This window comes from Nerophis lumbriciformis, linkage group LG10, assembly GCF_033978685.3.
Source record: "Nerophis lumbriciformis linkage group LG10, RoL_Nlum_v2.1, whole genome shotgun sequence".
In the NCBI taxonomy this organism is placed as follows: domain Eukaryota; kingdom Metazoa; phylum Chordata; class Actinopteri; order Syngnathiformes; family Syngnathidae; genus Nerophis; species Nerophis lumbriciformis.
Window position 1 is genome coordinate 8,616,361 of NC_084557.2, and position 26,155 is coordinate 8,642,515.

The 26,155-nt window shown below is 41.2% G+C and overlaps 1 protein-coding gene across 1 annotated transcript in view; it reads left to right on the plus strand.

The window, feature by feature from the left end:
* The first annotated feature begins 1,869 nt into the window (after positions 1-1,869).
* LOC133612690 (potassium/sodium hyperpolarization-activated cyclic nucleotide-gated channel 3-like) overlaps positions 1,870-26,155 on the plus strand; it is a 67,673-nt gene continuing 43,387 nt past the window's right edge. The window contains exons 1-2 of the mRNA XM_061970325.1: positions 1,870-2,557; positions 21,129-21,552. Coding sequence (XP_061826309.1) covers positions 1,962-2,557; positions 21,129-21,552 — 1,020 coding nt within the window. The 5' untranslated portion in view covers positions 1,870-1,961. The remainder of the gene's footprint in view (positions 2,558-21,128; positions 21,553-26,155) is intronic.

Here is a 26,155-nt window from a genome sequence, read left to right on the forward strand (position 1 = left end):
ACATCAACGTGAACATGAACATCAACATGATGATGATGTTCATGTTCATGTTCATGTTGATGTTCATGTACAACATGAACATCAACACCAACATGATGTCGATGTTCATGTTCAACATCACCGTGAACGTGAAAATGAACAAGAACAGCAACATCAACATGATGTTGATGTTCATGTTGATGTTCATGTACAGCATGAACATCAACATGATGTTCATGTTCAACATCAACGTGAACATGAACATCAACATGATGATGATGTTCATGTTCATGTTGATGTTCATGTACAACATGAACAGTTGATGTTCATGTACAACATCAACATGATGTCGATGTTCATGTTCAACATCAACATGAACGTGAACATGAGCATCAACATCAACATGATGTTGATGTTCATGTTGATGTTCATGTACAACATGAACATCAACATGATGTTGATGTTCATGTTCAACATCAACGTGAACATGAACATTCACATGATGTTGATGTTCATGTTGATGTTCATATACAACATGAACATCAACAAGATGTTCATGTTCAACATCAACGTGAACATGAACATCAACATGATGATGATGTTCATGTTCATGTTCATGTTGATGTTCATGTACAACATGAACATCAACACCAACATGATGTCGATGTTCATGTTCAACATCACCGTGAACGTGAAAATGAACATGAACAGCAACATCAACATGATGTTGATGTTCATGTTGATGTTCATGTACAGCATGAACATCAACATGATGTTCATGTTCAACATCAACGTGAACATGAACATCAACATGATGATGATGTTCATGTTCATGTTCATGTACAACATGAACAGTTGATGTTCATGTACAACATCAACATGATGTCGATGTTCATGTTCAACATCAACATGAACGTGAACATGAGCATCAACATCAACATGATGTTGATGTTCATGTTGATGTTCATGTACAACATGAACATCAACATGATGATCTTGTTCATGTTCAACATCAACGTGAACGTGAACATGAACATCAACATCAACATGATGTTCATGTTCAACATCAACGTGAACATGAACATCAACATGATGTTGATGTTCTTGTTGATGTTGATGTCCATGTACAACATGAACATCAACATGATGTTGATATTCATGTTGATGTTCATGTTGATGTTGATGTTCATGTTGATATTGAATATGAACATCAACATCAACATGATGTTGATGTTCAACATCAATGTGAGCGTGTACATCAACATGATGTTGATGTTCATGTACAACATGAACATGAACATCAGCATGATGTTGATGTTCATGTACAACATCAACGTGAACATGAACATCATGTTGATGTTCATGTTCAACATCAACATCATGTTGATGTTCATGTACAACATGAACATGAACGTGAACATGAACATCAACATCAACATCAACATGATGTTGATGTTCATGTTGATGTTCATGTTGATGTTGAACATGAACATGAACATGAACATCAACATCAACATGATGTTGATGTTCATGTTAATGTTCATGTACAACATGAACATGAATGTGAACATGAACATCAACATCAACATGATGTTGATGTTGATGTTGATGTTGATGTTGATGTTCGTGGATGTTTAAATTGCGCAGGTGTACTAATGGAACCCGGAAGCAGGTGCACGTGCATGCGTGTCACCGCCTCGTGTTGACACCGCGCATGTTTCCACGGGGCAGGGAGGCGGACACCCACTGTGTCATTGAGCTCCACATCCACGAGCTCTCACTTCCCCGCACGTCCGACGGCCGTCATGCAGCATCGCGATGCCGCGTCTTCCACACCTTTTTACCTGCAGCCTCCCGGACCCTTTTCCCTCTTGACGCATCCCCCCATGTGTGGCACTGGGAGGCCGGTCCCGGAGTGCGGAAGCTGCCCTGCGGATGTTCGCCTGACTCCCGCATGATTCATCCTCCCCGCATGCGCTGACATGGAAAGGTTCCAGTCTTCCATGCGCAAGCGGCTTTACAGCCTGCCGCAAAACATGGGCCAAAAAGCCGAATGGGACGCCGGCGACAAGGACACGAAGAGGAAAAGTATCGTGATGAGACATTTGTCCCCCGCCAACAGTTGCAGGAGCGCGGAGGAGGACCGGGACGTGTCCGGGAAGACCAGCGTGAACGGAGACTGCCGCCGCTTCAGGAGCAGCATCTCGTCCGTCAGCGGGCGTCGTCCCCCCGGGGCAGATCCGGCGGAGCAGCGCTGCCTCATCCCGGAGGCGGACGCCGGTGTGGACGAAAGTTCCCCCGGCGAGCGCGGCCCGGCGGCGGCGGCGGCGGCGGGCGTGAGTGGCGCCGCCTTCGAGCAGGCGACTTTCATCAAGTTGGAGGGAAGCGAGCAGATCATCCCCGAGGATGAGCGGCTGTACCAAGCCGGCTTCATGCACCGGCAGTTCGGGGCCATGCTCCAGCCGGGAGTCAACAAGTTCTCTCTGCGGATGTTGGGCAGCGAGAGGGCGGTGGAACACGAGCGGGAACGCGTCAAGTCTGCCGGCTTCTGGATTATTCATCCGTACAGCGACTTTAGGTAATTACTCTCTCATTTTTACTACTTGTTATATACATTTTAAATTGCTTCATTACACAATCATTTATTGTTATATATTTTTACGTACACTGCAAGAAAAATATGCAGATTTTAGAGCAGGGGTGTCAAACTTATTTTAGATGGGGGGGCCACATGGAGTGGGCCGGACTGGTAAAATCACAGCACGATAACTTAAAAATAAAGACAACTTCAGATTGTTTTCTTTGTTTAAAAATAGAACAAGCACATTCTGAAATTGAACAAATCATAATGTTTCTTTTCTTTTTTCTTTTTTTTACAATTACCTGTTGCGGTTAATAGTATAAATACTTTATTTGTCGTTCTTTATATTTTCTGAATAAATTATGTCATAATGTTCATCAGTCAACTCATTGGTGTTCATTTTCAATCTATCAAGATAAAAAAAATTATATCAAAATCAAATTATAGAATGTTATTCTTATAGTTTGATCATTTTCCTTGACTGATGTACTAACACTGCGATGAGGTGGCGACTTGTCCAGGGTGTACCCCGCCTAAGCGGTAGAAAATGGATGGATGGATGATGTACTAACATGTGGTTTATTTTATACATATGTAGCATCATCTACAACAGGGGTGCTCACACTTTTTCTGCAGGCGAGCTACTTTTCAATTGATCAAGTCGTGGGGATCTACCTCATTCATATATATAATTTATATTTACTTATTTATGAAATATATGTTTTTGTTAACAAGTTAAAGGTGTTTAATGATAATGCAAGCATGTTTAACACATATAGTTAATATTGTTAATACATTAAAGGTGTTTAATGATAATACAAGTATGTTTAATACATATAGTTAATATTGTTAACAAGTTAAAGGTGTTTAAAGATAATGCAAGCATGTTTAACACATATAGTTAATATTGTTAACAAGTTAAAGGTGGTTAAAAATAATACAAGCATGTTTAACACAAATAGTTAATATTGTTAACAACTTAAAGGTGGTTAAAGATAAAACAAGCATGTTTAACACATATAGTTAATATTGTTAACAACTTAAAGGTGGTTAAAGATAATACAAGCATGTTTAACACATATAGTTAATATTGTTAACAAGTTAAAGGTGTTTAATGATAATACAAGCATGTTTAACACATATAGTTAATATTGTTAACAAGTTAAAGGTGGTTAAAGATAATACAAGCATGTTTAACACATATAGTTAATATTGTTACCAAGTTAAAGGTGGTTAAAGATAATACAAGCATGTTTAACACATATAGATTCCTTTCTTTCATGAAGACAAGAATATAAGTTGGTGTATTACCTGATTGTGATGACTTGCATTGATTGGAATCAGACAGTGGTGATGATAACGTCCACATTTTCGAATAGAGGAGAAAAAAAGTCCTCCAATACCACATGAAAGTGGTTGGTTTTTGGCATCTTATTTGTCCAGCTTCCGTACTCCTTTGTATACACTTTACAAGAAATACATTGTCGGCAAACTCCGTAGCTTGCTAGCTTGTGCACGCCAGCTTTCTGAGACTCTTATTTTGGTAGCGCAGGCAGGATGAAGCAGAGCTTTTATTGTGCAACTGTGCAGTCGGTCTTTGGAGTTTTGACGACAGGTACAGCGCCAGAGTCTGTTGAAATAAAGTGTTTCTCGCCTTCCAGTCGGTAATTTTAATGATCTGGCAGCAGCCAGCGTCATCTCAGAAGACCCTCGGGTGCCGTGAATGTCAATCAAGTGACGAAAGTGACGTCATAGTGAAGATTTATGATCGCTCATTTTTAGGACTATTTTTTTAATGCCTGGCTGGTGATCGACTGACACACCCTCCGAGATCGATCGGTAGATCGCGATCGACGTAATGAGCACCCCTGATCTACAAAGATACAAAGACTTGCTAATGTGACATCTAGTGGACACATTTAGAACAGCAGTTTCTTTCATTCAAAAATTTCAGGTTAATTTTTATACCTAGCAAACCCATCCCGTGGGCCGGATAAAACATGTTCGCGGGCCTGACCCAGGCCCTCGGGCTGTACGTTTGACACCCCTGTTTTAGAGTAAAGTTTAGCTGCCGAAATTTTACCATAAAATGTAAGATGTTTTTTTACAATATATACCGTAAATGTAAATGGGAAAACAGTGCCACTGTTTTACTGTAAAATCTACGGTCGTTGTTTTTTTGGTGTATTCCTGTAAATGGAAAAACAATATTACACATATTTGAATAGATCTAAAGTTGGTTTAGAGATTTTAGCGTTGAAAGTTAAAAAAAAGAATGTATGACTTATTTTTAACACTTTTATGACTGAGGCCCCTTTGAATCCCTGAGAATTTTTGTGGGATTTTTTTTTTTTTAAACAGTTATTGCTCAAAAAGTAATGAATCAAAATCAATGTTGTTATGAAATATTGACCTATTTAAGGCTCCAATTACTTCACAGTGAATCATTGCATATTTTTAATTTGGTTTTCTACATTAAAAACAGTGTTTTCTTCAACGGAAAAGGCATAAAACATAAATTAAATGTATAAATGTGTATGCCCTGATTGATCTGAAGTTATAAGTCTTAAAACGAATATATATACATATGACTTATTTTTTAACATTTTTATGACTGCGACCCTCCCAGGTCTCCCAGGCCAAACTTGAAGGGATCCCTTGAGGTTAAAAAATACATACAGTACAGACCAAACGTTTGGAGACACCTTCTCATTCAATGCGTTTTCTTTATTTTCATGACTATTTACATTGTAGATTGTCACATCAAAACTATGAATGAACACATGTGGAGTTATGTACTTAACAAAAAAAGGTGAAATAACTGAAAACATGTTTTATATTCTAGTTTTTTGAAAATAGCCACCCTTTGCTCTGATTACTGCTTTGCACACTCTTGGCATTCTCTCCATGAGCTTCAAGCACACCTGTGAAGTGAACACCATTTCAGGTGACTGAAATCCTATCTATGACAGTAAACTCGCCACGAAAGCTCTAAAACATACCGGTGTAGTGAGTTTACTTTATTCACCCAAGGAACTTTAGTCATTAGAGAGTTCCGGTCGGACGTTTTTTCACGGGACACATTGAGGATGAGGAGATGCTGCTCCGTTATTGATTGAAGTAAAGTCTGAATTTTATTAAAACAGTTAGCTCCATCAACATCATCGATGCAACATTTTGACCAAAGAACCACCATTACATGTTATGTAGACTACAAGGAAGTATTTTACATTTAGAAACAATTATAATATCTCATAATAATAATAATAAAGTCATAAACCATTTTTTAAGCTCTAGCTATGAAAATATTAAATCTATAATTAACAATTCCTACTCGTGCAAATTAATTTACCTGTGATGAGCTTCTACCAAACCCCCTCAATAAGGTAACCAAAACAATAGAAACAAGCTTTTGTGCAGAGCTTGGCAAATATTTGACTCGGGGGCCACATTGAGAGAAAAAATGTGTCTGGGGGCCCAATGTGTATGTGTGTATAATTGATATATACACATTTGGCTGTAAAAATCTGCTGTACAGAATGTGTGTTTGGGTCCCTTTTTTTCCGGAACACTAATACCAGAACTCACAATGTCCGATCTAAAAAAGTTATGACAGACCACCTAAAAAAAAAAACGGAATGGAATTTTACAGATTTTTGCTGAATGGCACACCCAAAAATGTACATGAAAATAAAGAAAGTGGGATTTACAATGTCAACTATGAACAATAAAACACTGAATATTAACAACATATGAACATATCTTCTTTATACATGTCAGAGCAGCTTTTTACAATCAAGCAAAACACAACAAAAATGTAACAAACAGCAAAATATGAATGGAAAGTGTAATAAACACCTACAATATGATATATTATCACTTTTATGCAGAAATATGTTGTAAAAATCTGATATGTTCTGCACCAGATTATAGCTAAGTAGCTCATTTCCATCTGCAGTCCCTGGCTACCTAAATTAAAGGGATACAAAAATCATGCAATAAAATTTTAACAATAAAATCATACTATAGCATGTAATCAAATTAAGAAACGTCATAAAATGCCCTTTCATTGACACATAATATAAAATAATATATGATGTTATGTTTACATCATAACACAGACAATACATGCTCTTGTTCACATCTGTCATCATTTGTAAAACACAACCATGATTTTAACAGAAACACCTCACAGTTTACAACAAAATGCTCTCATGGATAAATATAATACACATTAAGTGTCAATCATAGTGTCCACCTCAGTGACCGTGTGAGCAGCTTTGATTGCTCCAAAGCCACTTTTTAAGTTCATTCATTTCATTTTTTTTATTTATCTCCTTCATTGATGTGCATTTTTGATCAATAGACAATTAAACTTTGGCACCAAAACATATATTTACACACCTATGCTTGAGAAGGAACAGGATGAAGAAAATCTTATATGTCCTGCCCCCTTCAACATAATAAGTAGTTAATGGATAGCCCAGATTCACAACATATAAACCAAACAAATACATCCAAATATAATGAAAACACACAAAAAAACCAACAAGTGCAAAACTTCATGAAGTACAAACCGAACAAGAAAAGTAATATACACCTCACGGGATGATACAAAACAAATACAAAACCAGACAAAAAATAAGTAAAATAATAAATATAATGCAAAATGTAGACACTTACTGTCAGGTTCAAACGTTGATGACATCTATTAAACAAGACAAGAAGCAAAGAATCAAACAGAGACAGAAATAAATTTGGCTCAATTGAGGAGAGACGTCTGGACTGTACTCTTTGTACAGTCTCACCAAGAAAAACTGTACGCATCCTCTTTTATTTGGACTTTCCCTGATTACATGGCAACAACTGTTTGTAAGGGAGGGGGGTCGTAAACAGGTGCTGCCTTTGGTTACAGAACAGTTCAAAGAAAAGGTCGTAAAACAGTTCAAAGAAGAGGTCCCTGTAGGGGAGACAGGTCCTGCTTCCTCTTCGCTTTGTAGATCTCGGGTCAAGACAATATCTTTCTGTTGATTACAATACATGAAAGAAACAGAACACCTTCATGTTTCTTCCCATCCTACACAGTGGAGTTTTACAAGCCTTCTGCTTGGTAGGATCAAAGACTTTTGTCTTCTCGCCGGGAACTCATTGAAACACAAAGTTTTGTGATAACTTAGATACAATTATTCTAACAAAGAGTTGCGGTCATTTAAAAACAGCACTGCACATCATAATGGCGGCTACAGTTTTGATGTTAAAGGGGAACATTATCACCAGACCTATGTAAGCGTCAATATATACCTTGATGTTGCAGAAAAAAGACCATATATTTTTTTAACCGATTTCCGAACTCTAAATGGGTGAATTTTGGCGAATTAAACGCCTTTCTATTATTCGCTCTCGGAGCGATGACGTCATAAGCCATTTTCTCAAACACATTACAAACACCGAGTCAAATCAGCTCTGTTATTTTCCGTTTTTTTCGACTGTTTTCCGTACCTTGGAGACATCATGCCTCGTCGGTGTGTTGTCGGAGGGTGTAACAACACGAACAGGGACGGATTCAAGTTGCACCAGTGGCCCAAAGATGCGAAAGTGGCAAGAAATTGGACGTTTGTTCCGCACACTTTACCGACGAAAGCTATGCTACGACAGAGATGGCAAGAATGTGTGGATATCCTGCGACACTCAAAGCAGATGCATTTCCAACGATAAAGTCAAAGAAATCTGCCGCCAGACCCCCATTGAATCTGCCGGAGTGTGTGAGCAATTCAGGGACAAAGGACCTCGGTAGCACGGCAAGCAATGGCGGCAGTTTGTTCCCACAGACGAGCGAGCTAAACCCCCTGGATGTCTTGGCTCACACCGTCCCTTATGCCACCGAAGATGATCAAGAGAAGAATATCGACCCTAGCTTCCCTGGCCTGCTGACATCAATTCCAAAACTGGACAGATCAGCTTTCAGGAAAAGAGAGCGGATGAGGGTATGTCTACAGAATATATTAATTGATGAAAATTGGGCTGTCTGCACTCTCAAAGTGCATGTTGTTGCCAAATGTATTTCATATGCTGTAAACCTAGTTCATAGTTGTTAGTTTCCTTTAATGCCAAACAAACACATACCAATCGTTGGTTAGAAGGCGATCGCCGAATTCGTCCTCGCTTTCTCCCGTGTCGCTGGCTGTCGTGTCGTTTTTGTCTGTTTCGCTTGCATACGGTTCAAACCAATATGGCTCAATAGCTTCAGTTTCTTCTTCAATTTCGTTTTCGCTACCTGCCTCCACACTACAACCATCCGTTTCAATACATGCGTAGTCTGTTGAATCGCTTAAGCCGCTGAAATCCGAGTCTGAATCCGAGCTAATGTCGCTATACCTTGCTGTTCTATGCGCCATGTTTGTTTTTGTTGGCATCACTATGTGACGTCACAGGAAAATGGACGGGTGTATATAACGATGGTTAAAATCAGGCACTTTGAAGCTTTTTTTAGGGATATTGCGTGATGGGTCAAATTTTGAAAAAAACTTTGAAAAATAAAATAAGCCACTGGGAACTGATTTTTAATGGTTTTAACTCTTCTGAAATTGTGATAATGTTCCCCTTTAAAGGTCTAAAAGAATCACGAAGAACATCCGGCGGGCTGGATTGAAAATCTTAATGGGCCGCATGTGTATTTTTCCCAGGTCTGGATTAGTGTAATGAAAACCTCATTAATATCAAAGCGCTGAAAGTGCATGAATATCTTTAGCGCAGGTGTATTCCATGCGTGCAAGCTGAGGCAGGGCATAAACTGCAGGTGTCACAATAATCCTTTGGCTATAAAAGGCTTAATTCCTGCAAATGATCCACTGAAGACTTAATTACACGTACTGTAAAGGCCACGCTTTTCATGCCTGCTAAATGATTGGACGAGCACGCAAAACCCATAACATGGCGCAAAGACAACCACATCATATCAGCTCGTGAACATTCAGCTGGCAAAATAAATGTTGCCACCAAACTAATCTCATTCATAGTCATGCGGATTGATTGAAGGCTTGGATCAGAGCGAATGCCACAGGGGCTTGGGAAGTGGGTAATCAAAAGAGGGTAACATGACCATTGATGGTATTAAAAGCACACATCAGGTCGGATTAATCCAGCACAATTAGTCTAATGGCGGAGGGATGTTGTGGTGACCGCCACAACGTGCTGACATAGAAGGACAGATTGGAATGGAGCCGACACACCCAGATGTTGTCGGGCTGTGTGCGAGGTGTCATGACCGCACGCTACAACCAGTGCTTCTCTAACTGTGTTCACCAAGTAGCACCTCCGAAAATACTTGGCTGGCCAGGTGCCACCACAACGGCCCACATTAAAATCCAGTAGCGAAGTAGGCCTAAGTATTCATTAAGAACAGGGGTCCCCAACCTTTTTGAAACCAAGAGCTACTTCTTGGGTACTGATTAATGTGAAGGGCTTCCAGTTTCCATCATCCATTTTCTACCGCTTATTCCCTTTGGAGTGGCGGGGGGCGCTGGAGCCTATCTCAGCTACAATCGGGCGGAAGGCGGGGTACGCCCTGGACAAGTCGCCACCTCATCGCAGGGGCTACCAGTTTGATACACACTTAAATAAATTGCCAGAAATAGCCAATTTGCTCAATTTACCTTTAACTCTGTTATTATTAATAATTAATGATATTTATCTTTGTGGAAACACTGATTATCTCAGTGACGTGCGGTGAGGTTGATGGCTGGTGATGCACTGACTTCATCACAGTCAGATTTACAAACATATGAACCCTAAAGAGTATCTTATTCACCATTTGATTGGCAGCAGTTAACGGGTTATGTTTAAAAGCTCATACCAGCATTCTTCCCTGCTTGGCACTCAGCATCAAGGCTTGGAATTGGGGGTTAAATCACCAAAAATGATTCCCGGGCGCAGCGCCGCTGCTGCCCACTGCTCCCCTCACCTCCCAGGGGGTGATCAAGGGGATGGGTCAAATGCAGAGGACAAATTTCATTACACCTAGTGTGTGTGTGACAATCATTGGTACTTTAACTTAACTTTAACTTTACACATACAAACTGTAGCACACAAAAAAGCACATTTAATAAAAAAAACGTTATTATGGTCTTACCTTTACTTAGAAATTAAGTCCATGCGCCGCAACTAAAGCCCTCACTTAAACTTTCCACGTGCAAGATTGAATCTATTTAAAAAAGTGTAACCGAGGGTTTATAAATGTCGCCTATACTGTATGAAACTACAAAATAACAAACACGGAGTCTCCAGTTTTTACGAGGACCACTTTATTTACCTTCTTTCAAAAACCTCCGCAACGTGTCATCACTTCCGCTCTTAGCGCCTTCAAAATAAGAGCTCAAGGCATATACTGTATAACAGCGCATAACAGGAACTTAACATCACAAAGAGGAAAGCCCATGAAAATAGGTTACAAAAGTTATTTAATAAGAAGCCAAAAAGTGCAAAAACAATAATGTTCGTGTTGGAGGAGTTGTGAATTAGGTACACCTGCAGTCTGCAGGTGTACCTAATGTTGTGGCCCTGCAGTCATTCACAACTCCTCCAACACCAACATTATTGTTTTTGCACTTTTTGGCTTCTTATGAAATCACTTTTTTAAATAGATTTAATCTTGCACGTGGAAAGTTTAAGTGTGGGCTTTAGTTGGAATAACAATTCTACGGCAGGGGTGCAGGAGGCGGGATTACTGGAGCCTCAGCCAGTGCGTCTTTTGCAGCCGTTTTATGATCGCTCAGCACAAGAAATACGTTACACACATACAGTTGTTGACAAAATACACTGTACATTATATACCTCAGCTAACTAAACTATGGAAATGTATAATATAATTCATATAGCAATACAGTCTCACCGCACAGCAGGCCAGCAGTTAGCCGAGTCCGGAATCCATGTTGAGGCACTGAGTGACGTGCCTCAACTGGCTGCTGTTCACCGCACCGTCTCTTCTCAGTATTTGAACGGCAAATGTGAAAATTCCGCGATTTTGAATAAAAATAATCTAAAACTGGTGAAGTTAAATGGAAAATAACTTTATAGTATAATCACTGAATACATATAACAATTTGAATAATTTTTTTTCTTTTTACATTTTTTTTCTTTCCATGATGGCAGGTGAGGCCCCGCTTCACCTGCCTCTAGTGACTGCACATCACTGGATCATCTTAATAATTTCTCACAATAAATATATATAGAAACAGATAAATATCAATATGCAACACTTTATTTTTATATTTTCTCTAAGTGCACATTTTTCAAATTGAACATTTTCAAATGATCACTTCTAAGACAGTCTTGTGAAATCACAATATCCCATTTTAACTAGCTAGCCACTAACATTTTTTTAACAAATCATGAATTACTTTGCACCATGTTTGTACAAATAATAACTCATGTAAAATACAAAAGTCAACTCTCAAATTTTTAAATAAATCATGTCACACTTTGAACTGGACACCAAATCTGTTATCTGTTTCTTTGTCAGTTAGTGAAGACCAAGTCTTTAAAATATTTTCTTGGATTTTCAAATTCTATTAGAGTTTTGTCTCTCTTAGAATTAAAAATGTCGAGCAAAGCGAGACCAGCTTGCTAGTAAATAAATACAATTTAAAAAATAGAGGCAGCTCACTGGAAAGTGCTGCTATTTGAGCTATTTTTAGAACAGGCCAGCGGGCTACTCATCTGGTCCTTACGGGCTACCTGGTGCCCGCGGGCACCGCGTTGGTGACCCCTGATTAAGAACAAGGCAGAAGTTTTTTTCAACAAGTATGTTTAATATATTTTCCCACTGTAACTGTCAATACGTGGTCCTTGGGGTTTGTTTTCCCGGAATGCAAAGGAAAGTTGGCGCGGGCAAGGCGTGAATGTAAGTACATCTTTTATTTTAAACACTAACAGACTACAAAAAAGGAAGCAAACAAAAGGCACGCACAATGGCGGAGAACAAACTAGACCAGTGGTTCTTAACCTTGTTGGAGGTACCGAACCCCACCAGTTTCATATGCGCATTCACCGAACCCTTCTTTAGTGAAAAATAAATTTTTATTTTTTTTTCAAATTCAGGACAAAGTTATATGTTTTTGGTAACACTTTAGTATGGGGAACATATTCTAAGTAACAAGGACTTAATTTAGAGTTATTTGGTTAGGGACCCCGACTTAAACAAGTTGAAAAACTTATTCGGTCGGGTGTTACCATTTAGTGGTCAATTGTACGGAATATGTACTGTACTGTGCAATCTACTAATAAAAGTTTCAATCAATCAATCAATCAAAAAAGGGTTAGGGTTAGAGGGTTAGGGTTATAATAAGGCTATGCAGAATACGGCATTAATAAGTGCTTAATAATGACTAGTTAAGAGCCAATATGTTACTAATTTGCATGTTAATAAGCAACTAATTAATGGTGAATATGTTCCCCATACTAAAGTGTTACCATGTTTTTTTACTGGTGCACAAAATGAACCGTGCATGAACATCACCTTGTTCAAACAACAAAACCAACACATGCGTGCATAAACTCACAACAAATTACACACCTGAAAATCAGTCTGACTTCTGCTGTTGCCGTATCCGTAATACGCCGATAGGGAGAAGTTTTTATTTACACGATGAGTCGGGTGTGTCTTGACCTCTGCCGAACCCCTGAGCCCGACTCACCGAACCCCTAGGGTTCCATCGAACCCAGGTTAAGAACTACTGAACTAGACTAATGAAACAAAGGCAGAAACTATGAACAATAAACAAAAACTTACTTGGCATGGAACTATGGAAGCATGAAGACAAAGCTGGTTCCTACATTATATATCAATATAGATTAATACAGTCTGCAGGGATACAGTCCGTAAGCACATATGATTGTATTTTCTTATGACAAAAAAAAATAAAAAAAATACCATACCCCCCCAACCCCCGGTCCGTGGGACAAATTTCCAAGCGTTGACCGGTCCGCAGTTACAAAAAGGTTGGGGACCACTGGTCTAGACTATCTATTATTATGATTATGATGATTATCATACAGCAATATCATGACTTTTGAGAGACAGTGGTATGTTATCGTGGCTGCAGTGAACACAGCAGCAGACGCCGGCAGTTAATGTGATGGCGGTCCTGAGCCGCAGTACAGGTGTGTGTTAAGCCACCGACTGCATGCAGGCAGCTGCGCTCTGGCAGCAAGAGATAAGTATCTCCAGTACAAATGTGATCCTTCTTTTTCAGCTGTCCTGATTGATCTAAGCTCCTTTTCACCATTTTAAGCCTTTTTGTGTTCACTTTGCTTATAACTCCTCTCTCTTTGTGCGCCGGTGCTCTTTAACCGAGTCGCACTCTGACCCAAATCGTGCAAGGTTCCTCTCCGGCGAAGTCCACGGTTAGGGTACGGCACCGGATTACGCCAGCAAGTCGCCGGATGTTTGTTACGTGCACGGTCAGCTGATGAGCAAACAGGAGGCTCTGCAGAGGACGGCCATAATGCACTGTCCCCCCCACCCCCGCACACTTTTTTTTGGCCCAGCTGTTGTGATGTTCCGCAGCACAAAGACGTGCGCAGGGCCATAATGCTAACTACTCAACATCTGGCTGATGGGAGCTGACTTCTGGAGATGACATGGATTCCCAGGAGATAACGGTGGATTTAGCCAGAGAGGGGATGAGCAATTAGGACCACTGTGTCACTGCAGAGATAACAGGCGGATGAAGAGAGCGGCGCTAATGCTTTTTTTGACGGACAACAGAGAAATACAGCAAATGGAACTTGATCCCACCGGGGCCCCTTTTTGAGAGGCGTACTCTAGGTAGCGTTTGATGGAACATCTTTCTTCTTGCACAATAACTTACTGAACAATACTGGGTAGACCAGACGTGTCAAACTCAAGCCCGCATGTCATTTAATGTGGCCCCCGAAAGTGCATACTTCATCTTTCTTACTACCATATTGTCCGGACAGGCAGCACGGTGGAACAGGGGTTAGTGCATGTGCCTCACAATACGAAGGTCCTGAGTACCGTATTTTTCGGACTATAAGTCGCAGTTTTTTTCATAGTTTGGCCGGGGGTGCGACTTATACTCAGGAGCGACTTATGTGTGAAATTGTTAACACATTACCGTAAAATATCAAATAATATTATTTAGCTCATTCACGTACGAGACTAGACGTATAAGATTTCATGGGATTTAGCGATTAGGAGTGACAGATTGTTTGGTAAACGTATAGCATGTTCTATATGTTATAGTTATTTGAATGACTCTTACCATACTATGTTACACTAAAGGGGAACATTATCACCAGACCTATGTCAGCGTCAATATATACCTTGATGTTGCAGAAAAAAGACCATATATTTTTTTAACCGATTTCCGAACTCTAAATGGGTGAATTTTGTCGAATTAAACGCCTTTCTATTATTCGCTCTCGGAGCGATGACGTGACAACGTGGCGTCACATCGGGAAGCAATCCGCCATTTTCTCAAACACCGAGTCAAATCAGCTCTGTTATTTTCCGTTTTTTCGACTGTTTTCCGTACCTTGGAGACATCATGCCTCGTCGGTGTGTTGTCGGAGGGTGTAACAACACGAACAGGGACGGATTCAAGTTGCACCAGTGGCCCAAAGATGCGAAAGTGGCAAGAAATTGGACGTTTGTTCCGCACACTTTACCGACGAAAGCTATGCTACGACAGAGATGGCAAGAATGTGTGGATATCCTGCGACACTCAAAGCAGATGCATTTCCAACGATAAAGTCAAAGAAATATGCCGCCAGACCCCCATTGAATCTGCCAGAGTGTGTGAGCAATTCAGGGACAAAGGACCTCGGTAGCACGGCAAGCAATGGCGGCAGTTTGTTCCCGCAGACGAGCGAGCTAAACCCCCTGGATGTCTTGGCTCACACCGTCCCTTATGCCACCGAAGATGATCAAGAGAAGAATATCGACCCTAGCTTCCCTGGCCTGCTGACATCAACTCCAAAACTGGACAGATCAGCTTTCAGGAAAAGAGAGCGGATGAGGGTATGTCTACAGAATATATTAATTGATGAAAATTGGGCTGTCTGCACTCTCAAAGTGCATGTTGTTGCCAAATCTATTTCATATGCTGTAAACCTAATTTATAGTTGTTAGTTTCCTTTAATGCCAAACAAACACATACCAATCGTTGGTTAGAAGGCGATCGCCAAATTCGTCCTCGCTTTCTCCCGTGTCGCTGGCTGTCGTGTCGTTTTTGTCGGTTTCGCTTGCATACGGTTCAAACCGATATGGCTCAATAGCTTCAGTTTCTTCTTCAATTTCGTTTTCGCTACCTGCCTCCACACTACAACCATCCGTTTCAATACATGCCTAATCTGTTGAATCGCTTAAGCCGCTGAAATCCGAGTCTGAATCCGAGCTAATGTCGCTATAGCTTGCTGTTCTATGCGCCATGTTTGTTTGTGTTGGCTTCACTATGTGATGTCACAGGAAAATGGACGGGTGTATATAACGATGGTTAAAATAAGGCACTTTGAAGCTTTTTTTAGGGATATTGCGTGATGGGTAAAATTTTGAAAAAAACTTCGAAAAATAAAATAAGCCACTGGGAACTGATTTTTAATGGTTTTAACCCTTCTGAAATTGTGATAATGTTCCCCTTTAATGTTGATTAACGTGAACCCTAACTTAAACAAGTTGAAAAACTTATTGGGGTGTTACCATTTAGTGGTCAATTGTACGGAATATGTACTGTACTGTGCAATCTACTAATAAAAGTCTCAATCAATCAATCAAAAAAAGCACTTCATATGTAGAAAGGTTTTGTTAAGAAACCATTCTGAGCCTTATCTTATTTAGTTTTTACTTTATATACGTTGACCACATTAACCCTGGCAATGGACCCTGTGTGTATATGTATGTTATGCCATTGTTTACAAATGTGTTAAACAAATAACCAACATTTTTTTATTTTGTTTTCTTACTGTACCGAAAATGAATCGTGACCTCTAAACCGAGGTACGTACCAAACCGAAATTTTTGTGTACCGTTACACCCCTATTCATTACATTTGTTAAACCTAACTTAGTCAGCTCTGTTTTGAAGTGGATTCTCCTCTGATCATTACCACACACGACGTGTGTTTGTACGCTCTCACAAGTCACAAGTACCTTTTATGTGTGCATCTCCGGAGGCTGTTGATTTGTGCTGCCGGTGCCGGTCGACAGGTACGCCAGGCTGATGTCGGATGGACGTAGGTTAATTAGTTCTCTGAGATTGATTGTGCATGCAATCACACACCCTCGCATATCAAGATCGTATTCGGTAGGAGTTTGTGAGGATTGCCTGACTTGGTGGCGGTGCATCGGACTGATTAACGCGCTGTTTGTATTTGAAGCAGATGCTTACAAAAGCTCCTTCATACATCACCTGCTTCGAGGACAAATTTAATGCAGCATGCAGAAAGAAAAGAAAAAAAAACAAGGCAATGTAGATGACACAAGTGCATTCGTCACACAGCTGCAGATAGAGATCAACACACTGGTGACGATTCCTAAGCAGTCAGTCTTGAAAATCAATACATCCTTTTGAGCAAATCAGATGAGAATTTCAATGGCCGTCCTCGGCCAGAAGCACAATGTTGGTGTGAAGGAGAGATAACATATTTTAGGAATAATAGAGGGAAAAGTTAAGCATGAATGTTGTATTGTAGAATCTGTTGTATTTGATGTTACCATTGTAGAGTTGTTTTTGTTAACACCTAGTCTTTGAGTGTGGTCTTTTATTTCCTTGTAATCAAGATTAGGGTTGCAAAATATATATTCAAAGTTGGAAACTTTCCATGGGAATTAATGGGAATTTAATGGGAATAAACATGTGTAATGTTCTTTATTTTCAATGGAACATTTAAAGTTTTGGTGTTATTTACTGGCGTCATATTGCAGTCTTCACATATCTCTTATGTGTGACTGCCATCTACTGGTCACACTTATCATTACACCTTGTACCAAATAAAATTGCTTCGAGGTCGGTAAGCACAACCAGAATTATTCCGTACATTAGGCGCACCGGGTTATACGCACTGTAGATTTTGGAGAACATGAAAGGATTTTAAGTGCGCCTTATAGTCCGAAAAATATGGTACATAAATCCTTATACGGAAAATCAATCAATCAATCAATGTTTATTTATATAGCCCTAAATCACAAGTGTCTCAAAGGGCTGCACAAGCCACAACGACATCCTCGGTACAGAGCCCACATAAGGGCAAGGAAAAACTCACCCCAGTGGGACGTCGATGTGAATGACTATGAGAACCCCCCCCCCCCCCAAGGGGAGACCGAATGCAATGGATCTTGAGTGGGTCTGACATAATATTGTGAGAGTCCAGTCCATAGTGGATCCAACATAATAGTAAGAGTCCAGTCCATAGTGGGGTCAGCAGGAAACCATCCCGAGCGGAGACGGGTCAGCAGCGCAGAGATGTTCCCAACCTACTCAGTGGCCTAGTGGTTAGAGTGTCCGCCCTGAGATCGGTAGGTTGTGAGTTCAAACCCCGGCCGAGTCATACCAAAGACTATAAAAATGGGACCCATTACGTCCCTGCTTGGCACTCAGCATCAAGGGTTGGAATTGGGGGTTAAATCACCAAAAATGATTCCCGGGCGCAGCACCGCTGCTGCCCACTGCTCCCCTCACCTCCCAGGGGGTGATCAAGGGGATGGGTCAAATGCAGAGGACAAATTTCACCACACCTAGTGTGTGTGTGACAATCATTGGGACTTTAACTAACTTTAACCGATGCACAGGCGGTGCATCGGTTAAATACAGAGTCTGTCCACCCCGGGTCCCGACTCTGGACAGACAAAAAAATGTGTATCTGCCAAAAAGGAGAGGAACACCTCAGTTATGTAAATCACAAGTTTGGAGCCCAGTGTTGTAAGTTTTCTAGCAAGGTTCAAATGTCAATGTAAGAGTGTGACAATGTGTTTGCAGGGGTCCAAGTTCCTCTGTACAACAGGAGCACTAGTGTCAGGTTGTGTAGGTGACGAACCCCAAGATGCAGAGATGGCGGCAGGCATTGAGCAGGAAAACATGATTTAATTTAACACTATAACCAAAAACAAACAAAAGGGTACAAACAAAAGGCGCACACAAGGCGGAGAACAAACTTGGCTATGAACAGAAACTAGCACAAAGGCTAAACTATGGACAAGAAACAAAAACACTTGCTGTGACACGAATAAACAAAACTCACGTGGCAAGAAACGAGCAGGATGAACTATGACATGAGCAGAGTGAACAGAAGTAGACAGAGCTACAACGACAAGTATAAATGACATCGACAAGTATAAATGACACTAAACTCGACAATAATTAGCGACATTGACAATACTCCAGCACTGACCGGAGGGAAAAGCAGGTCTAAATAGTAGCTGGCTGATTGACACTAGGTGTGGCCAGGTGCCAATCAGCCACAGCTGATTGGACACAGTACTCAGGGAGACAAGTAGGAAATAACCAAAATAAGAGCGCCGACAGGAAATAAAGACAAACAAAGGGAAAACTCAAAACATAACTAAACTGTCAGTGACAAACCTGACAACTAGGAATGTGTAGCAAAATATGTTGTCTCCCAAGTTTTGAACTGAACTCAGGGGCCATTATGGGGTCATTACTGCGCTGATACCAGCCCTGCTGGAGCCCAATGCACGTGCAGTGTAACTTCCATTCTTCTTTCCACTTGGCCACATAAGGCCCTTTTCCACCAAAAGTTCAGGATGTGTGTGGTTTGTGTTTCCACCACATTTCACAGTTCAGGGTAGTTTATACCAATCCGGCTGATGACGTATGGAGGAGTGGTTTAGTACATTTCTATACTGAGACCATGTAAATAAACAGGTAATAAAAAAATAAAAAATTGCGTTTGTCCTTGTTGAGCTGTTGAAAAAAGCATAATGTTTATAACACATTTCGTGAAAGCAAATTAATTGTCCATTCATGCGTTAAAACTTGAGAATTGTCTGTCTAGGGTACACTTACCGTAATTTCCGGACTATAAGGCGCACCTGACTATAAGCCGCACCAGCTAAATTTAGGGGAAAATACAGATTGCTCCATATATAAGCCGCACCCGACTATAAGCCGCAGGCGTTTTGATGTGTAATTACCGTAGTATATAGGGGTTCCTGCTACCACGGAGGGGATTGTCGGGACAGAGATGACTGTTTGGGAACGCAAAGCCTCCCATTTATTAACAATAAATCTTTCAATCATTCAATCAAACTTTCACATCTTTGACATGGCGAACAGCATTCGTGCAGAGTCCTTGTGAGAGGCAAGTCAAAAGACAGAGGCACTTCATCCATGTTTATTATCTCGTCCGGTCCGATGGAATATTCGTCTATCTTTCTTTGTGTGAATTCGCGGAAGGTTGTTATTTTCTCCTTGTGGTCGGGAGGGAGTTGCTGACTCAGAGTCGTCCGTGCCCTAATGGACAGTCCTTTTCGTCTCATAAATCTGAGACACCATGATGGTCCACCTCTAAAATCTTCAATATTCATTTCTTTGGCGGTTGTTTGGGCTTTCAGTCGGATCTGCACGGTGGAAACACCCCGGCCGTCTGCTCTCTGTGTGTTCACCCAGTCCTCAAGAAAGTTTTCAAGTTCCGGCCATCTGCTTTTATTACCTCTGAAGGATTTTTTTGTCTTTTTGCATTGATTCAGTTCTTCATGCTGCCGTCTCCAACGTCTCACTATTGATTCATTGATGTCAAGGGTACGTGCAGCAGCTCTATTTCCTTCTTTGACTGCCAGATCGATTGCCTTTAACTTAAAAGCAGCATCATATGCACTTCTCCGTTTGTTTTCCATATTGAGGGTGTTTGCATGGACACTTCCTTCGCGCAAACTGTCGCTGACGCTCTCCTACTCTTTGTTTTGCTCTCGTTACCTGGCGCCAGATGTCTGCCTCGGTCTCGCGCATCCTCGGTAGTGCGCGCCCCTGGTTACCGTAAGCCGTAGAAAAGCCGCACCGTTGTATAAGCCGCAGGGACCAGAACGAGGGGAAAAAGTAGTGGCTTATAGTCCGGAAATTACGGTATTAATGATTAAAAATGATATTTATCGGCGATTATCGCAATTAATTTTGAGTTAACTATGAACAAAATGCGATTAATCGTGATTACATATTTCAAACAAGTGACAAACCTAATTTAAATATTTGTTATAATATCTCAACATGATACTGGGCAGTTTGTTCAGACTAACTACTTAGCGAATCAATGACATGAATGGTTTTGGCTTAGTTTTTACGGCCTTCCTGACGCAGCCCCTGGTCGGGACATTGTATTGGGTATTGTATTCTTTTTTCCTCCCCCAGATTGTCACATCCTCAAATTGGTTGTTATATTCCGCCCTTGGTGCTACATCCTAAACACTAAAAAAAGCATCAAATTGGTTTCTTTTGTATTCAACTCCTGTGTCAGTGCAACCCGCGCCAGTCTCTTTGCTGTATTATTGTTTGTGCACTGATGTGTTTGTTCTTGGACTATGTTTTGTGTGTGTGTGTTAGGTTCTACTGGGATCTGACCATGCTGCTTCTGATGGTGGGAAACCTCATTATCATCCCTGTGGGCATCACCTTCTTCAAGGACGAGCACACGCCGCCCTGGATCGTCTTCAACGTGGTCTCCGACACCTTCTTCCTTATGGACCTGGTCCTCAACTTCCGCACTGGCATCGTCAAGGAGGACAACACGGAGATCATCTTGGACCCTCGGCAAATCAAGATCAAGTACCTGAAGAGTTGGTTTGTGGTGGATTTCATCTCCTCCATACCCGTGGACTACATCTTTCTCATCGTGGAGACTCGCATCGACTCTGATTTTTACAAGACGGCCCGAGCACTGAGGATCGTGCGCTTCACCAAGATCCTCAGCCTGCTGCGCCTGTTGCGCCTTTCCAGACTCATCCGCTACATTCACCAGTGGGAGGAGGTAGAACCCACAAAAATCAAATGTATTTATTTACACTTACTGATTAGTTACAGTAGGTATGTCTATGAAGGTTCTCATTCATCCAGGTCATTGTCATCTCAGGGCATTCTATTGACCGCAACTGGACTGTTTGGTTTGTCTTGGAAGACGTTTCGCCGCTCATCCGAGTTGGCTTCATCAGTTCCTGCTCATAGACTTAGATTGGTCAGATCGAGTCCAGCGGCTGGTGCCAAAACCAGGACCAAGCAGTCCAGTTGCAATCGATTGAATGCCCTGAGGTTAAAGTAGGTTAAGTTAAAGTTAAAGTACCAATGATTGTCACACACACACTAGGTGTGGTGAAATTTGTCCTCTGCATTTGACCCATCCCCATGTTCACCCCGTGGGAGGTGAGGGGAGCAGTGGGCAGCAGCGGTGGCCGCGCCCGGGAATCATTTTGGTGATTTAACCCCCAATTCCAACCCTTGATGCTGAGTGCCAAGCAGGGAGGTAATGGGTCCCATTTTTTATAGTCTTTGGTATGACTCGGCCGGGGTTTGAACTCACAAGCTACCGATCTCAGGGCGGACACTCTAACCCAGGGGTGTCAAACTCAAATACAGAGTGGGCCAAAATTTAAAACTGAACAAAGCCGCGGGCCAAAGTTGAACAAATTAACCTTTAACGTACTCTACGAGCTATCGTCACGTCCGCTTTTCATCCATTCTAACATCGTTCAGACCCAGTCACAAGATATGTGCGGCTTCTGTACGCACACACGAGCGAATGCAACGCATAGTTCATCAGCAACGATACAAGTTACACTGAGGGTGCCAGTATAAAAAACTTTAACACTGCTAGAAATATACGCCACACTGTGAATCCACACCAAACAAGAATGACAAACACATTTCGGGAGAACATCCGCACCGTAACACAACATAAACACAACAGAACAAATACCCAGAATCCTTTGCAGCACTAACTCTTCCAGGACGCTACAAAATACACCCCCGCTACCACACACACACACACACCTTGTAGCGTCCCGGAAGAGTTAGTACTGCAAAGGGTTCTGGTTTGGTGTGGATTCACAGTGTGGCGTATATTTCGAACAGTGTTAAAGTTTTTTATTCGGCTACCCTCAGTGTAACCTGTATCGCTGTTGATTAAGCATGCGTTGCATTCTAATGTGTGTGCGTGCAGAAGCCGCACATGTTATGTGACTGGGCCAGCACTCGTTGGGCCAAATTTGGCTCGCGGGCCAGAGTTTGACACCCATGCTCTAACCACTAGGCCAGTGGCGCTCCCATTGGCTCCGTTGTAAGCAGACTTTTATTTACGTTTATTTAATATTTAGAATGTGTTAAAAAATCCATCCGTCGTCATGTCTTTCATAATGATTGTGAACGATAGGCAAAATTCCAAAAAAGTGCACTTCCCCTTTAATGGACCACAGGTTTCAAATTCAAGGCCCACAGGCCACACCTGGCCAGTAGGGGTTGGTGATATGGACTATCACAATAACCTGTCTTTTAGGGTGAAAACGATAAAAGTGAAGATAAAAAACACTCATAGAACTCCACCTTTTTGACTATGCATCCAGTCTTCGGAGCCCCCAAAACACTACTCTAGAATAGTAATAGTAAGGCTATTAAAATAGAATAGAATACAAAGTACTTTATTGATCCCTGGGGGAAATTCAGCAAAATGCATCAATTAAGTTTAAGTAGCCCACATGTACTGCAAAACTGCAGTAGTATGCTTTGCTTATCATGCAGTTTGGAAGTAGTTTTTCTGTCAGCAATATTATAGACATTATAATTATGAGTTTTATATTACAAATCAATCAGATAGTGTTATGATGCGACCTCAGTGTGAACTCTCTCGTGCTCCGGTAGCATAATGGCGAATTATGATGAGGCATATCATAAGAGTCATTAATATTCAATGAATTAGACTGATACAAAATAAATTAGTTGACAAATTAGCAGAATCAGGTGAAAATAATGTTTTAGGAACTCACGTCAGTCAAAGTTCCACCACTGATCGCCAACACGTTCTTCAGAGCAGACATCGAGACAAATGTCCCCAATCTTCTCTGCGGTTCACAAAATGTTGACTTTGATTGTACAGAATTCTTGAAATTGCCACAAATGCGCCAGTACTGAGACAACTACTGTCAGGTTCAAACACTGATGACGTCTATTAAACAAGACAAGAAGCAAGGAATTAAAAAGAGACATAATTCAATTTGGCTCAATTGAGGAGAAACGTCTGGACTGTACTCTTTGTACAGTTCCACCACACTCTGATGAAAGAGTACGCCTCCTCTTTTATTTGGACTTTCCCTGATTACATGGCAACAGCTGTTTCTAAGGGAGGCGGGGTCGTAAACAGCCATTGCCTTTGATTACAAAACAGTTCAAAGAAAAGGTCGGTTCAAAGAAAAGGTCGTAAAACAGTTCAAAGAAGAGGTGCCTGGAGCTTGGGCAGGTCCTGCTTTCTCTCCGCTTTGTAGTTCTCGGGTCAAGACAAAATCTTTCTGTGGATTACAATACATCAAAGAAACAGAACACCTTCATGTTGCTTCCCATCCTACACAGTGGAGTTTTACAAGCCTTCTTCTTGGTAGGATCAAAGACAGCTTTTGTCTTCTCGCCGGGAACTCATGGCAACACAAAGTTTTGTGATAACTTAGATACAATTATTCTGACCACTACAATTAAAGCATGTCTACTTCCTGGTTTACTTCTGTAAACACTCTAGGACGTACGACATCATGACGCCATGTCTGTATTTGGTCAGTTTGCATTCACATTGAAGTCTGGAAAAACATTTTTTTGGAATGTGAACGATTACATAAAAAGGTCAGATTCGACAAAAAAAAATGTTGAATTGGACATCCTACCCTGCAGTGTTGTTAACGCACTAAACGTAGCCTTAATGCTGCTGTGGTCTGACTCGACCTTGCTAAGGGTTACAGTGAAAACGTGGACTGGATTTTCAGAATAGTAATGCGGGCGTTACTGATGAAACAAATTAGATTTGTTAATAAGCGCTGACAAAGGGTTTTCTAATGATTTATAATCATAGTGAATAATGACAAGTTATCCATCCATCCATTTTCTACCGCTCAGCTACATTTGGGCGGTAGGCGGGGTACACCCTGGACAAGTCGCCACCTCATCGCAGAATGACAAGTTATATTATTATTTATTTTAACTCATATTCCTGTATATTTATATTGAATATACTTCCTGAATGTTTCACACCACACATTGCTTGTCAATTGCTTTCTTTGGACTCATATTGAGCTAGCAAACTTTAAAAAAACAAAACACTTAAATAGCACACAAAGTAGCACTGAACTGAGAGAGCAATCAGCTCGCCCACAATGACCGTGCTTCCGGGCACAAAATGGATGAACATGTTTGTACATTGAGAAAAAGTTTGGTTTGTCTACGAAAACCTTTTGCCTCTCATCCGAGTAGACTTCATCAGTGGGCTCGACTAGATCTGACCAGTCTAAGTCTAAGACTGCATGTGACCAATCTAATTCTTTAAGACTAGATCTGACCAATCTAAGTCTAAGACTAGATCTGACCAGTCTAAGTGCAGAGCATGAACCGATGAAGCCTACTTAGGTATTGACACCAGCCGCTAGACTATATCTGACCAATCTAAGTCTAAGACTAGATGTGACCAATCTAAGTCTTTAAGACTAGATCTGACCAATCTAAATCGAAGACTAGATCTGACCAGTCTAAGTCCAGAGCATGAACCGATGAAGCCTACTGAGGTATTGACACCAGCCGCTAGACTAGATCTGACCAATCTAAGTCGAAGACTAGATCTGACCAGTCTAAGTCCAGAGCATGAACCGATGAAGCCTACTGAGGTATTGACACCAGCCGCTAGACTAGATCTGACCAATCTAAGTCTAAGACTAGATGTGACCAATCTAATTAGATCTGACCAATCTAAATCGAAGACTAGATCTGACCAGTCTAAGTCCAGAGCATGAACCGATGAAGCCTACTGAGGTATTGACACCAGCCGCTAGACTAGATCTGACCAATCTAAGTCGAAGACTAGATCTGACCAGTCTAAGTCTATGAGCAGGAACTGATGAAGCCTACTGAGGTATTGGCACCAGCCGCTAGACTAGATCTGACCAATCTAAGTCGAAGACTAGATCTGACCAGTCGAAGTCCAGAGCAGGAACCGATGAAGCCTATTGAGGTATTGACACCAGCCGCTAGACTAGATCTGACCAATCTGAGTCAAAGACTAGATCTGACCAGTCTAAGTCCAGAGCATGAACCAATGAAGCCTGCGGAGGTATTGACACCAGCCGCTAGACTTGATCTGACCAATCTAAGTCTAAGACTGCATGTGACCAATCTAATTCTTTAAGACTAGATCTGACCAATGTAAGTCTAAGACTACATCTGACCAGTCTAAGTCTATGAGCATGAACCGATGAAGCCTACGGAGGTATTGACACCAGCCGCTAGACTAGATCTGACCAATCTAAGTCTAAGACTGCATGTGACCAATCTAATTCTTTAAGACTAGATCTGACCAATCTAAGTCTAAGACTAGATCTGACGAGTCTAAG